The sequence below is a fragment of the Notolepis coatsorum genome (genome assembly GCF_963971535.1).
Source record: "Notolepis coatsorum genome assembly, chromosome: 8".
NCBI lineage: Eukaryota > Metazoa > Chordata > Actinopteri > Aulopiformes > Paralepididae > Notolepis > Notolepis coatsorum.
In genome coordinates this window covers 60860000-60875397 of record NC_140172.1, presented here as the reverse complement: position 1 = coordinate 60875397, position 15398 = coordinate 60860000, and the positions used below count along the sequence as shown (strand labels likewise).

General features: G+C 45.5%; 1 protein-coding gene across 1 annotated transcript in view; it reads left to right on the top strand.

Annotated features, from left to right (window-relative positions):
• Positions 1–6335, top strand: part of LOC311233466 (olfactory receptor 4K5-like) — a gene marked incomplete at both ends in the record, with an annotated part of 46630 nt that extends 40295 nt beyond the window's left edge. Inside the window, one exon of the mRNA XM_084320433.1 lies at positions 6313–6335. Coding sequence (XP_084176559.1) covers positions 6313–6335 — 23 coding nt within the window. The remainder of the gene's footprint in view (positions 1–6312) is intronic.
• Positions 6336–15398: the final 9063 nt, after the last annotated feature.

The window sequence follows — 15398 nt, the reverse complement described above, 5'->3', positions numbered from 1 at the left end:
GAATGACTAATTCGGTCAGAAATAACGTTAGTAAGCACTGCTTATATGCTTATTATGTCTGCGGGGTACAGTAAACGTTTCTCCCGGTACATTCTGAAGAGCACACCGCTGTATGTTGGAGAACCAGCGGTCTTCCGCTCCTCCTCACTCGAGTGAGAGAGCCCCTCGCACGGCTTTGCTCTCTCACTCGAGTGAGGAGAAGCGGAAGACCGCTGGTTCTCCAACATACAGCGGTGTGCTCTTCAGAATGAGAGAGCCCCTCGCACGGCTTTGCTCTCTCACTCGAGTGAGGAGGAGCGGAAGACCGCTGGTTCTCCAACATACAGCGGTGTGCTCTTCAGAATGAGAGAGCCCCTCGCACGGCTTTGCTCTCTCACTCGAGTGAGGAGGAGCGGAAGACCGCTGGTTCTCCAACATACAGCGGTGTGCTCTTCAGAATGTACCGGGAGAAACGTTTACTGTACCCCGCAGACATAATAAGCATATAAGCAGTGCTTACTAACGTTATTTCTGACCGAATTAGTCATTCATTTGTCTAGCACAGTCTCTAACAGTGTAACAGTAAGAAGCATTTTGGATAAAAGTATTCTGTACTTCTGTATGACAACAATGTATGCCTTTTAAATGTTAAATGATAAATGATTGCATGATACACACTGAAATCCTGCGCTCGCGCATCCTGCTTTCCATCGCCGCCGCGACAATATTATTAAACAGCGGCTCTGTCATTGAAGTGGGAAAAGTGAGCCGTATTGTATATTAGTACATTGCATAGTATATTGTATAGTGTATGGTAACTCAGTGGGGAAAGTGATGACAATTTGCTGCTGCGGAGTTGTTGCCGCGTTCTATTCTATTGTATTCTAAAATGTGACTATATGGTTTTATATTAACTTAATAAATAAACAAAAACGAAAAATCTACTTATTTCAACGAACATTTCAAACTAAATAACAGATTATGCACATAAAACGCTGAAAACAACCGAAGCAACAATAGTATTTTAATGAGGCTATTATTATTATCATCATTATTTTGCAACAAGTTAGCCCTCTCATAAATAGCACATATAAATGAATAACTAACTTGAACTAACTTAATAGGATTGAAGTGATATTTGGCTTAAAAAATCGGTCGCCTGGCAAAAAAAGAAGAAAAAAAAAGCGTGACGATGTGCATTGGGCCGCGGCTCTCTGACGCCTTATTTTCTGGGTCCCGGCCTGAAAAGTTTGGGAACCCCTGATCTATCAGAACAAAGTGAATGAGTATACTTAAAAATACACATAACTTGGTACATATACAAATATGCAGGATATACATTAGATATATCTTGGTTATACAAAACATTCTTCTTAATTAGAAACATGCCATTAGCAGGAGTGAAAAAACCATGTTGCGGATATTTTTCATGGAAAAACTCATGCCCAGTGCCGTCCTCTTGGCACATGAAATGCTATGTTTCCTTGTTGTTATTCATGAACCATCAGCATGCACAAGTTTAACCTCCTTCAACACATTTCTATAAATAGTGAATGTATTCCCTATTTGTAATTGATTTTGTTTTAAACAAATACCATATATTATCATTGTATTACAGAACACTATATGAAGCTATTCCCTCATATGTTGAAACATCTTGGTAATACTGTTAACTAATAGTACACACTTCCCTTGTTCGGGAACCTTTCTCGTCTCCGTTCCTGTGTACTCATAATTCATCCGACTTCCGAATTCCACTCCTCATTCTATTCAACCTTACTGTCGTCCCACATTTGTGTTACCCTGCTCCCATCAATTCCCGTTCTTCCTGCTGCGGTACTTCGTAGCAACCTGGATCCAGATAAAGGGCTGATGACTGTATGCCTTGTCCATTCATCATCATCATTGCTCCTTGTATGCCAATTTCTGTGTCCATTTGTCTGTCCATTGTCCTTCGGCACCATCTCGTCACCCAGGGTCCAATGCAACATGCCAACAAGAAGATTACAATTAGTACCACTACCACAGATACTGCTACATTGGCTAAAATGGCACCCCATTTTCCTAAATTTTGCTCTAGCCAATCCCATGAAAGACCCTCACTGCCAGAATTCACCTTAACACTTTGGTCGCCATGGTTCAAATTCATAATTTACCATCCCTAGCCAGCTCTATTTGTCTATGGAGAAGTTCCCCTTCTTTGCAGGGCTATAACTTTTTAAATTCTATTGCTAAATTGCCATTATTATGGCCCATTCAATGTCCTATATCCATTGTTCAGGGTGTAGCAACGATATACTTTTTCATTCACATATTCATACTAAAATATGGTCTAAAGTATAAGTATGTTTTTATCGTTTTCTGCAGCTTTCTCCAGACTTGATTTATAGCTCCAAATGCATTATATTGATGATTAAATACAGTTTGGTAGCGATCGTTGCCAGATGAAAAATTTCAACTGGACGTGGTTCTAGAAGTTACTACGTATCATCTGATATTGACCGGATGGGCGAGGGGGCGTTTATAATTCCGTGGGCAATGTTATACATTCGTCTAGTGTGGGTCATATGATCATCAGAGCAGTTTATATGGAATACATTAGAAAATAACGCTGGATCTTACCGTATGTTCCTCGCGCCGTTGGGGGATGAGTGTGGAGTAGACAGTTTTCGATTATGGGATGTTGATCCTGATGAACCATTTCCAGGTTGTAAAATACTATATACGTCCAAATAACGTTGTTTATTGAGTTAGGGCGAGCGATTGATTATCCAGTGTGTTGAGATGGGGTTCGGCTACCGATCGCGAGTGCCCGGACGGATTATGGATGAGCACTTCCTGTTTGGCGTGCCCCTCCCTCTTGGCCGATCTGCCGATCGGCCACCGGATGGCGCTCTTGAACCGTTAGACAGTTGAGTGGAGCTCACCAGTACATCTCATGTCTCCGGAGGAGAAATATGATTTCGATCACAGATTTTTGAATTATTGATATCAAAGACGAGTTACGGCGTCTTCGGCAGAATGAGCATGGCTAGGAATGACATCTAAACACGTCATCGGCGATTAAAGTGTTAAGCTCAGTTTTCAGTTTTTCCAATTTTTCCATAACAACAGCAAAACTTCCATCGGTGGCGGTATTATTTGGAATGTATGTACAACAGAATTTACCGAACATACTACAGACTCCGCCCTGGGCCGCCATCAACCAATTCAACACCTGTCTATTCTGCCCAGTCATTATACTTGCAGCGTGTAATTGTTGGCCTATGGCCGTGAATGCAGCATGTGTATAATTCATATATTTTTGTTGATTTAGATACAGGTAATTAATCCAATTGACGTTAGTGTTAATTGTTATCCATGGCAAGATGGAGGCTAACCCTGATGCTACTACATTTTGGGCCCTGAACTCCTTTGGAACGCCAGTGGGCTGATTAATTTCATTCAACACAACCCCATCTGGTACTCCAGGAGACCACAGGCCTCTCCTTGTTCTATCAAGCTTATTTAAAGCTTCCTCCACTTGAATCATCTCGCTCACTCCTTCATACAATAAGACTACATTAATTTTTAGTCTTACCAGGGCACACATACCTACCCATCATGGTGGAAGTTCATTTTGCAGAATATTGTCCCCACACATCCAATAACTATCTGCAACCGCAAATGCCTGCTCACTTAACAGATACAAAAGTGGATTGGTAATTTTTATAGTTGCACACGTTTGATCCAGTGGTTCTGGATTTTCAAACCAAAGTTTTCTTATGAACAAACTCCTCATCCCTGACTCTGGAAACCATGACACTACCCACGTGGTCTTGCAGTTTACTGTTGTGTTGCCTACCACAACTCTTTTCTCATCTGTCGCATGTCCTCCATTGGCAAAACACTCATACTCTGCTAGTTCGTCTACTCTATAATCTGTGATTGGTTCCTTCTGGTCCGTACTAGTCTCAAATTCCTTACAGGCTTCCTTAAAGTTTACTTGAATATCGGGATGTTGAAATAGAAAAAGATTTGGGGCTGCTAAGTGCTCATGTATTCTTTTTGAACCATATAGCAGTCTACACTGAATTCCACACATTGGAAGTTCAAACAATGGTGATACATCATCTGTGGGAGTAAATCTACCCTCTCTACACTCTCTCTGTTGTGTTTTGGCACATTCTTCAAATGTATATGGCTCTGGAATTACTATAGGTAGAGCTAATGGCGATTCTGCACACATGATACATTCGTCAGACATCATCCTCTTCACTGTATATAACGCCCAGTTATACCAACCATTTTCACTAGCCCTTGTCCATAATTCATCAGTTGATGTTCTCAGACTCCTCTGCCTCGGTATCAGTACCTCCCCTTTAACTCCTCCCTTTGATATATCCCCGTTGTTAGGTATAATTAACCGTGTACCGTGCTTCAATCTGCACTGTAACCAGTCTTCAAACAACAAGACAAGAGAGGTTTGATCGTACAAGTTCTGCAGTAACAGGGAGCGTGTCTGATGGTCAGCACACACTGAAGAACACTTCCCGTTTGCAGTGCTTTTATTACAGAGAGCTTACACAGACACAAAGGGAACATGTGCTATATTTCAAGCAACAGTTAATTAGAGCTGTCTGTCTGGGAGGCCCAACTTTCATTGACCTTCCGTTAGCGAAATACATGTCTGTCACCAGAAAGAGGAACTCCACTTTCTAAGCCGGTACGTGCACTTAGAAGCATTTACCAAGAGACATGTTAGTACAGAGACATAATGAATTAGGAAACACAGATACATATAGAAATCAACGTCATTTGTTTTTACAGTTCATTGTCATCCTTAGCACATTCTTCATCATAGTCTGGGGGCGTGTCTTCATCTAATTGTTGCAGGGCTATGTAATTCCCGACCATCCCCGAGAACATCTTTCGCATCATGTTTTTTATCAGAGGGAAAATGCATGCCGTGAACACACACAGAATCAACATTATGGCTATCAGGAACATAAACACCTTCACCAATAGTACCTGCCACCCCCGTTCCATCAACCAATTGAACCAGCCCTGTCCAGTAACATGATCTTTAGCCATTACTTTCTGTAACTCTCTTAGTCGGTCCATTGCATCTGTCATATTTTTTGAATGCACGTCATCTGTAATATAAGTACAACAGGTAGTTCCTATCAGCACACATGTGCCCCCTGAGGAAGCAGTGATCAAATCAAGAGCCATCCTGTTTTCCATAACCACTGTACGAATAGCATCTATCTCGTGGTTCTGGAGTGTGTCTACTTTAAGGGAAGAGTTAATGTACAGCCCAAGCCTGTAATCCATGGTTTCAAGCCGTAGGATGTTTTTCAACACTCCTATGTGTGGGAAGAGGGTCAGTACTGCTTTGTTGCCATCTGACCAGTGTTTAAACTCGGCCGGTACATCAGAACCCCATACAGCGTCATGAGGTTTCAAAGGCTGCTCTGAACCTCTCTTGTGTCTATTCTTAGTGACAGGCCGTTCCCCTGGCTCCAGGAAGAACGTATGATCAGTCACAGATATGGGCGTGCAGGTGCCTGTCCAATACTTTGGCAGTAAGGGGTAAGCGTTGTCTCCGCACAACCACCATCCTCCCTGCACCCAATAGGTTCCGTTTGATACCCCTGAGAGGTCCACTGGAGCACCTTCTCCGTGAACCACAATTTGGTCACAATTGGTGGTATTCCCCATGGGAATGTCACCAATTGCCTGATAATAGCATATTGGGTGGTTTGCACCTTTTGTATCGAGGACTACACGCTGGGGTCTCAGTTTTTCAGAGGTTTTCTTCCAATTGATCCAAAAATTACGGGCGCATGTGCCCTTGGTAATACCTGGGCTGTATGGGTGAGTGTCATTAATGATCAGGCCTTTATGCTGGTACCCTATCCCACCCATACTTGCATAACACATGGCTCGTGACTTGTCCATCATTTTTCCGTAGAGGGTCACCTGGGAACTAGAATAGGGAATGCGCGAGCACACATAACACTCATTTTTATCATAGCTTTTTGCCAAGGTGTTCACATAGAAATACCATTTATTCGTCATTCTAGGTGCTTTGTGTGTTCCTGTGTTGTAGTCCCAGGTTGGATCTTTGAGATATGTCCATCTCTTGTGCAGTGAGAGGAGTGTTTCATCACCAGTGAGTCTTGGAGTCCCTGAGTCATTGTCATCGTTAGGAACCAGTGGTAGATACGGTAGGCAGAATAACACGAGGGATGTGAGTACTATTGCGCATGTAACCATCAGTATAACCACAGTTATTTTCATGTTCGTCCCCATTTTCTAATGTGTAATATTTGTTGTTTTCTTCACCAGGGTTTGAGACGATTAATTCCTAATGAACTAACCCCCTTTGTAGTGCTGGACTTCCAATTACACGTCGAGATTGGGCAGGATTTCAAGCTTTTTACAGTGTGATTGATGGATCCAAGAGGGTCTTCCTTCCACCTTCACTGCAGTCGGTGTGGTTAGCAGCACCTGGAATGGTCCGTCCCAGCGTGGCGTGGCCCAGTTGGCTCTTCGGAACACCTTTACCAGCACCTGGTCACCTGGTTTGAGAATGCTGACCTGTGGGAGAGATAAGGGCTCAGGCAGATCATTTGCTTCCTTAATTGTTTTATTCTTAAGCATAACAGCCATCCATTCTGCAAGAGTTGTCTCTTCTGCACTTTTAGTGAGATCTGCCGCAATAATAGGCATTGGAAAATGGCGGCCATACAGAATTTCGAATGGCGTTAACCCTTCTGCTGTGGGTGTCACTCGCATATAAATTTTTACTAAATGCAAGCAATCTGGCCATGGCCTTCCTGTTTCCTCTACACATTTTCTCAGTCTTTGTTTCAGAGTGCCATTTGTGCGTTCTACCAGTCCAGCACTTTGAGGGTGATAAGCACAGTGGTTTTTTAATTCAATACCGAGCGTTCGTGAGCAGAGCGTGATGACCTCATTTCACAAAATGGGTTCCGTTGTCGGATCTTATTATGGATGATATTCAGTGTGTTGAAAAGATGTCTTTAGTATGTTTGCTACTGTAAGTGCTGTTAAATCTTTTGTTGGAAATATTTCTACCCATTTAGAAAATGCATCAATTATTACCAAACAGTATCTTAGTTTACCGTTTTGAGATAGTTCTATGACGTCCATATGTATCACTTGAAATGGGTGTGTGGGTTTAGGGAAACTTCCTATTTTTGGTCGGCAGCCACCCTGCGAGTTATTTTTACAACAGATCAAGCATGCTCTACAAAAATGTTTTGTATAGTTTTGGTAATTAGGAGCATAGAACACTTTCATCACTTGTGATAACATCCCACAGCTTGAGACATGGGTAACCCCATGACTCAATATAGCTGCCACCTTATACATAGCTTTAGGCAGAACCAGCTTGTCCTGTATAGTGAGAAGTCCCCTGGGGTTTCTTACAGCGCCTGCGCGCGTCCATGCCTGTTGCTCCAGTATGGGTGCAGCGTTTTGCATGTCTAGTAGGATTTCACAATCGATGGGCGTGTTTACAGACGTGTCACTTACGAAAGTGTCATGTGTCTTTGGGTTTTTTCCCACAGCTGCTAATTTCGCCATCTTGTCTGCAAAGTTGTTTCCTGTGGTAACCAACGAGGTGTCTGTCTTGTGTGCGGCACATTTACACAATGCAAGCGAATTTGGTAATGAGACCACATCTAAAAGTTGTTTTAGTAGTTCCCCATGAGTCACAGCTTTTCCTGTTGAGGTAATCATTCCTCTGCGTGCCCACAACTGTGCAAAGTGATGGACTGCAGAAAAAGCATACTGGCTGTCAGTATATAGGTTAATCTTTTTACCCTCTGCCCATTTGCAGGCTGCAATTATGGCTGACAATTCAGCTGCTTGGGCAGATAGGTGTGATGATAATTTTTCTCCTATGAGCAGTGTATCTACGGTTGTTACTGCGAATCCTGTATGTGTTTTGCCATACTGATCTTTTGATGATGAGCCGTCAACAAAAACGTCTATGTAGCCTTGTTGAGGTGTGTCATGCATGTCTTGTCTCGGTTTGGTAGCTTGGTCTGTCTCATAAATGCAGCAGTGGGGTGTACCATCCTCTGCTGTTGGCAAAAGTGTTGCTGGATTCAACATGGTGCATCGTTTCAATGTTATGTGAGGTTGTGAGAATAGAGTGGCTGTCAAGTATAAGTGTCTGGCTGCTGTGAGGAATGTTAATTTAGCTTGTAGTAGTAACACATCCACAGCGTGTGGTACGAATACTGTCAATGGGCTATACAACACTAACTCAGCAGTTGTGGTGACAGCCATACTCGCCGCGACGGTGGCCTGTACACAGGGTGGTAACGCTCTAGCCACTGAATCTAGTCGGCTAGAATAATATCCTACTGGGCGTCTCTTGGACCCATGTGGCTGGGTGAGTACTGCGCACATGTGCCCATCATTATTGTGTACGAACAGTTCAAAAGGCAGACTGTAATCTGGAAATGCCAGAATAGCATTTGATTGTAACAACTTTTTCATTGTTATGAATGCTTCGTCAGCCTCAGGTGTCCATGTTAATTTATCTGTCAAAGCCATCTCTGTAGTGTAGATTAGCGCCTGTAGGGGTGCTGTTGTTCTAGAATATTCCGGAATCCAAATTCTGCAATAATTACACATTCCCAAGAAACTCATTAGATGTCTTTTATTTTGTGGCTTGGGGGCCTCAGAGATTGCCAGCTTTCTGTTTTCGTGCAGCCGTTTACCTTGCTGTGAGATCTGGTGACCTAAGTACGTGACCTCTGGTTGCACAAATTGAAGTTTCGAAAGGGAAACTTTGTTTCCTGTTTTTGCTAAATGTTGTAGAACCTCTAGTGTTGTATCTCTGCACTGGTCAGCTGTGTTTGATCCTATGAGGATATCGTCCACATAAATCAATATTTGACTATGTTTTTTAGGAATGTACGTAGACATGCATTTCTGTATATTTTCTGCAAATATTGAAGGGCTCTCACTGTACCCTTGTGGGAAGCGAGTGTAGGTGTATTTTACTCCTTCAAACGTGAATCCAAACCAATGCTGAGCGTCTCGGTGTAGAGGAATTGAGAAAAATGCATTACTCAAATCTATGACTGAAAAGACTTTTTTCTCTGGTTCTAAACTGTTCAGCAATGTGTGTGGGTTAGGTACGTTAGGTGCTCTTGGAATTACTGCGCTGTTGACTGTTCTCAAGTCTTGTATTAGCCTCCATTTGCCAGTGATTGCTTTTTCCACAGGGAATATGGGTGTATTACACTGCGCTTTGGGTGAGCGAATTATAATACCTGCCTTTTCCATGTCTGAAATGACTGGTCTGATGCCGTCCATTGCCTGCTTTTTCAATGGGTACTGGCGAGTCACAGGCCTGTAATCTGATCTGGGAGTAATAGTTACTGGCAACGCTGTGGTCATTAGTCCCACGTCAGAGGGCCCCTTTGACCATAAGGAGGGAGGAAGCACTCTCAATTCTGGGTGGTCCTCCAAACTTAATAATCAAAAGGCTGGCTGTCCCGTCATGTGGACGGTGGGAGTGGTCACTGTCGTCCAGCTTAGAGGTTTTCTCCTGAGGGTTTTATCACAGGAGAACTCCCACCCTCCTGTCTGTTCTGGATACCATTTCACTTGATTTCTAGCCCTGGCCACAAAGTCTCCTAATTGGTACCATTTTGTACCGGGCTCTTTTGTGAGCGAGATGTGTGGAGGGTGTGTAGCCAGATCGTTGAACATTTTTGGCCATGAGACATCAACAACACTACTCACTCCGTCAGAGTAGACATATGCACACGTTATCTTTTGGGGTCCCAATTTACTAATCTTTTTATCAAAATCTGGGTCAGGACCTGTTGTCCTTTTGAATCTGATTGTTGCGTGTAATTCCTCTGGCTTTTGAATATCGGCTGGGCCTTTAAGAGCCTCCTGTGCTACAGCTATTAGTTGTTTAGTGATAGACATAGGTTCTCTAGTGACTAGATCTAGTGACCACCAGTACCTGGGGTTCCCCCTTCCCTGTACGAGGAACATTTCTGATCCCTCCTCGTGATCATCTCCTGTGTGATCCCATCTTACTACCGCTATACCCGTTTGGCCTGGTATTAGGGCTAATCCGAGTAGTGTCAGTGCGTCTCTCCCCAGGAGATTTACTGGACAGCACGGATCCACTATTAGTGGGATGGAAACTGATCGTTGAGAGATAGGGTCCAGTATGGTCACTGGTGCTGTGAGCTTCTGTGGAGTGACCAGGCCATTAGCCGATTTGACTAATATTCTTCTTCCTGTTTTTACTGCCTTTGGCGGGCTTTTCCTGACTAGTGACGTGCAGGCTCCTGTGTCACACAGGAACTGTACTTTTTCTCCGTTTACCAATAAATTAATATAGGGCTTGCGGTCTTTGCTTTTGAGGTCATATGACGCTAATATCAGGCCTACATCTATATAGTCAGTGTTTTGGTAAGGGTCATGATTAAGTGGGTCAGATTCCGAATCAGAGTCAGACTCAGAGTCTCTTCCTTGTTTAGGAGGGCAGTTTGGGTTGTGGTCTCGGCCTAGTCATTCTTTATTGTTTTCGTTATAGTCTCCACTACCTTGGGTGGGGCAGTCTCGGGCGAAATGACCTTTGCCCCCACACGTGAAACATTTGTCATTTTTAATGTCACGTCCTGGGTATTGGCCTCTGCCTCTACCCCTACCTTGACCCCTGCCTTGACCCCTTCTATTCTGGCCTTGACCCCTTCCTCTCCCACCATAGTTACTAGGGCCCTGGTAGTAGATTCCCATACCTCCCTCATCGTCTTGGTAGAATACCTTGGCTATTTTTAGCTTTTTCTTTGCCTCCACCTCGGTGGCGTGTCGAGCATAATTTAGTGCTTCCGTCAGTGAGCCAGTTTTCCAATTTACCCAATTTTTCTTAAGCCACTCCCTAAGGTGGGCTAGTAGACCCTCAATAAAGGCCATTTTCAGCTGTTGTTGGTAAGTACCGTTGGCATCAACATCATATGGGATGCCACTATGTTGTCTGAACACACCTTGTATCCTGTCTAGGAAGTCAGCTGCTAACTCGTCATGTTTCTGTTGTGAGCCATGAATTCTGCCATAGTCTGCTCTCATTCTGTACTCGGTTCGTATACACTCATACAATGCGGTCAGTGCGGCTGTCAGTGGTACGTCCCTTAATGCAACCCCAGCCGCGTCGCCTGTATAATCCCCTTGTATTTTGTACCATCTACTTCCGAACACCGCCATCAAAACTCTGAGCATTTCTACACCATCCAGTCGGTAGGACATTCTCAGCCCCTCCAACTGGGTGATGAGTTCATCAGGTCCTGCTCCGGGCTTTGGTAACCCCTTGACATGCTCTAGAATGTCGGAGTGTCCCCAGGGCCGGTGCACCTCTGTGAATCTTGCATTATCGCCCTCGATTCCATAATGGGGATTTGGAACTTGGAGCATTGGCAAATTATTTATCACCTCAGTGTTGTACGGGGGAGGGCGTTCACTAGTTGTATGTTCTATCGGCAGTGTGGGGTATAAGCTATCTTCTACTGAGTGTAGGTTCAGTCCTGTCATCTGTCTGGTAACAATTCTGTTTTTGCTTATTTTAGCTGCCGCCTCTTGTTTTTTATTCTCCTTTTCTACTCTCTTAGTGTTACAAAGGATCAGATTAAACCGAATATATATATTTATTGATTGATATATATTGCATAATATTTGTATATCGTTTGATATCCCTTGTATATTCCTTGTACATATACACGGAATATCCCTTTAGCCTAGTACAGACCATAATATTTCATTCTCCTATTGGACAGCGGTCCACAGGCGCCAAGGCCATGCCTCCAGAGTCAGGTTCAAAGCCACCGTCAAGACATGTCTGTACATGCCCGGCCTTGCCCAAGAATACGAGACAGAAATGAGGTTGGCACTAGATTGTTCGCCGTGCATATAAATATGGCGCAGGTGAATACAGAAGCACTTAGTACTTAGAGAAACTTAGAGAAACTTAGTGTTGTTACCAATAAGTTGAAGCCTCACCCACGATACGACGTGCGGTGAAGTATGGCCTGTTTGGCCCCAAATAGAGCATTGAGACCGCGTGCGAATTAATAACTGAAGTGTCAGAGTTTGGCGCTATACCGTTGAGTGCGACATATTTCTATTAAGTCAGTAATATTCTATTTGTGTATAGTGTATCGTGCGGCTAAAGTTCTACAGTGACCAGCATCACCAACGTTTCCTCGTATCAGCTAGAGTGCTTATCCAGGCTGGGCTGCTTTCATGGCGCTTTCACCCGAGGAGACCTAGACGAGGACCGCGTGAACATGTACACTGGATTATCTACCCGACGACTGCATAGCCCTTTACGGCTGGATTATATTTGCTTTTGGTCCTGTAATTAATGGAGCGGAGAATCGCCGACGCCCACACGTGTGTGGGATTTACCCTGTGAGGAGCCACGTCGAGTCTGCGCCTCAGAGAGCCTGAGGCAGGCTAGCTTTCTTCCCTGTGGAGCTACAGGCTACGGAGAACAGCTGTATTCGTCTGTGGATCAAGATCTTATTGCACCGTCTCCCGTACTCGGAGTCTCCTTATCATCGTTGACCCAGACTCTATTACCGACAGACCTCTACCCTTGCTGGCTTACAACCAGGGGGACCCTTCCAGTATCTCCCGCTATATATTACTAGTGTACCATAGATATAATTCCCTAAGATTCAGGTTGTATGATTACCTCCTGCGTAACCAGAGAATGGACATTCATTATTGATTTGCCTACGCACATTCCTTTGCCTTATAAGCGCATTCAAAGTAAAATAGAGAAGTATATTATGTACCTTTTGCTGCAATAAATACTTAATTACAACTTTGTGTGGAACCGATTCATTGTGGGAAGTGTTCATCATTATATATATCATGTACTGTATGGCCAGTAATTAAAGTACATAAGACGGTAGTGGTTTAATGATACCATACTTATCAATACAGTCAGGGAATTGTACCCCTCAGTTACAATTGGTCCTTCGAGCCGGAGGGTAACTAGTGTAATATTAATATAGTGGTATTAATATTGACATGGCCAATGATGAACACTCCACAAAACGGTTCTCTTAAAGTAGATCGCCCGCAGCGTAGACGGCAGACACCTCAGTACTTAGAGGATTACGTTGCCAGTATACTACCTAGCTTTCTACAGACGGTAAACGCGGAAAAAGTAGATAGTAAAATTATGTCCGACCCTATCGACCAGGCTACCCCGCCAATAGAGGCCCTAGTGGGTTCTAACGTAACTGACCAAGCTCACGGTGGAGACCAGGAGGGACCTGACATGACTTTACCCCCCGCCAAGACCAAAGAAGTAGTCCCCGGAGAGTTCCAGGATAAAGACAGCCCTCCAGGGATGGAACTCGACCCACTACAAGAAGAGGTGAGCACCCCGGAGATGGATCTCCTCGACTCGCCACAGGAGAACGGATCTCCAACGAGTACTACCAGGAGCGGATCACCCCAACCAGCGTCTTCCCCCAGCGAGGCGGACAAGATGCTGGCACAGGCATTCCTCGCCAGCCTCAACAGAGCGCGATCGACTCCAAGCACAGACGCTTAGTGAGCGCGAACATTCTTCCATGGAAAGAGAACGCCTTCAAGCGCAGCAACGGAGCGACGAAGATCGTATACGTCTAGAGATTAGACGCCTCCAGACGGAAGAGAATATGGGAAGGGACCGGGCCGAAGCCCAGCGCGCCGCCGCCGAAGCCCAGCGCGCCGCTGCCGGTGCCCAAAGAGAAGCAGAGCGCGACCTCACTCTCACCAAACGCAAATCCGAGCGCAACCGATTACAAGCGCAGATAATGGAGCAGCTGATCACCAGGGCAACACCCCCTCCCTCCGCACGGGGCTCCAGGGCCTCGTCAAGACAAGGGTCAAGGGCACCCTCCCCTACCCGATCAAGCGACCCTGAGCCCGACCACCAGAGAGAGCCTATACCCATCTCCGAACCCCTTCCCCGACCGGTCCAAGTGAGACCCAGCTACAAGGAAGAAACGGTCTACACCGCGGAGAGGCTAAATAGACGACTACAGGATCTAGAGGTCCTGCCAGAGGAAGAAGAAGAGGGAGAGGAGGAGAGTCAAGCCCGACAGCAGCACAGTACTCCACAGGACCAGGAGGTCCAGTACAGCCCAGGCTCTACCCCCGCGGCTCTGCGCTACAGACCCCCGACTCAATTTACGGGTGAGCTTGACGCACGACCAGCCCCGAGGAACAGCACCTGGATACGCGGGCCATGGTACCCAGCAGGTACCAGCCCACCAAGAGGCGTAAGAGGAGACTCGCCTAGGAGGCCTCTCTTCCAACGCTCACCGATGTGCCAGCCATCCATGGCATCATACATTGGCACACCGACATTTCCGGACTTCACACACGAGAACAGAGCACAGTACACGGAGCTACGAATGTGCTTGGAGACAATGATGTCCGATGTAGCTGATGAACCGTACAAATATGCTATCCTACTGAAGCACCTCAAGGTCCCCCGAGCGCACAATATAGCGCTGGCCTATGCCACCTCTACTACCCCATACACCGCGGCTCTAGCAGCACTCGACCAAAGATATGGACGCATATGGGACTACGTAATACAAGAGATAAGGCATATTGACCGCCTACCCCCAGCCACAGACAATCGCTCACTAGATGACCTGTCTATCAAGGTACAATCCCTGGTAGGGATGCTGGGGGCGCAAAGAGAAAAGGGTATGCACGAACTGTACGCGAACTCTAATGTCGAGAGGATTTTAGAGAAGCTTCCGCCCGCCCGACAAGAGCGCTTCAGGCGGCAAAGAGACCACCGTGATCCTAACGTCCCGAGCCATCCCTCCTAGACCTAGCCGACTTCCTGGCGAGAGAAGTCAACAGCCTACGGTTGGATACGTTCATGCGGAGCACACCAAGCTCCAGAGAGGGACCTAGGAGAGCAAACGATGGCCGCAGATTGGTGACCGTCATGCACCAATCAGAATCAGTACCGAGCAGCAAGAACCACAGTACCCCCTCGACCAAAGAGAAGTGGAAGATGGTGTGCCCGTACTGCGAAAAGGAACACTGGTTGTCACAATGTGACACGTTCAAGAAGATGACCGCCGACGAGGTGAGTCAATGGATAAAGTCCAACCGACGCTGTTACCGATGTGCGCGCAGTCACATGGCAGCCGATTGCCGCTTAAAGAAGAGGTGTAGTCGGTGTGACGGAGCCCACCTAGATGTCCTACACGACAGTAACAGAAGAAAGCCTGCACCCTCAAGCAGCACAAAGGCAAGTGTTATGTACATTGACCCCGCCAGCAGCGGGGGCGCCTGGGTGCTCTTAAAGGTGGTCTGCGTAACATTGAGTTACCAAGACAAGGTCATGG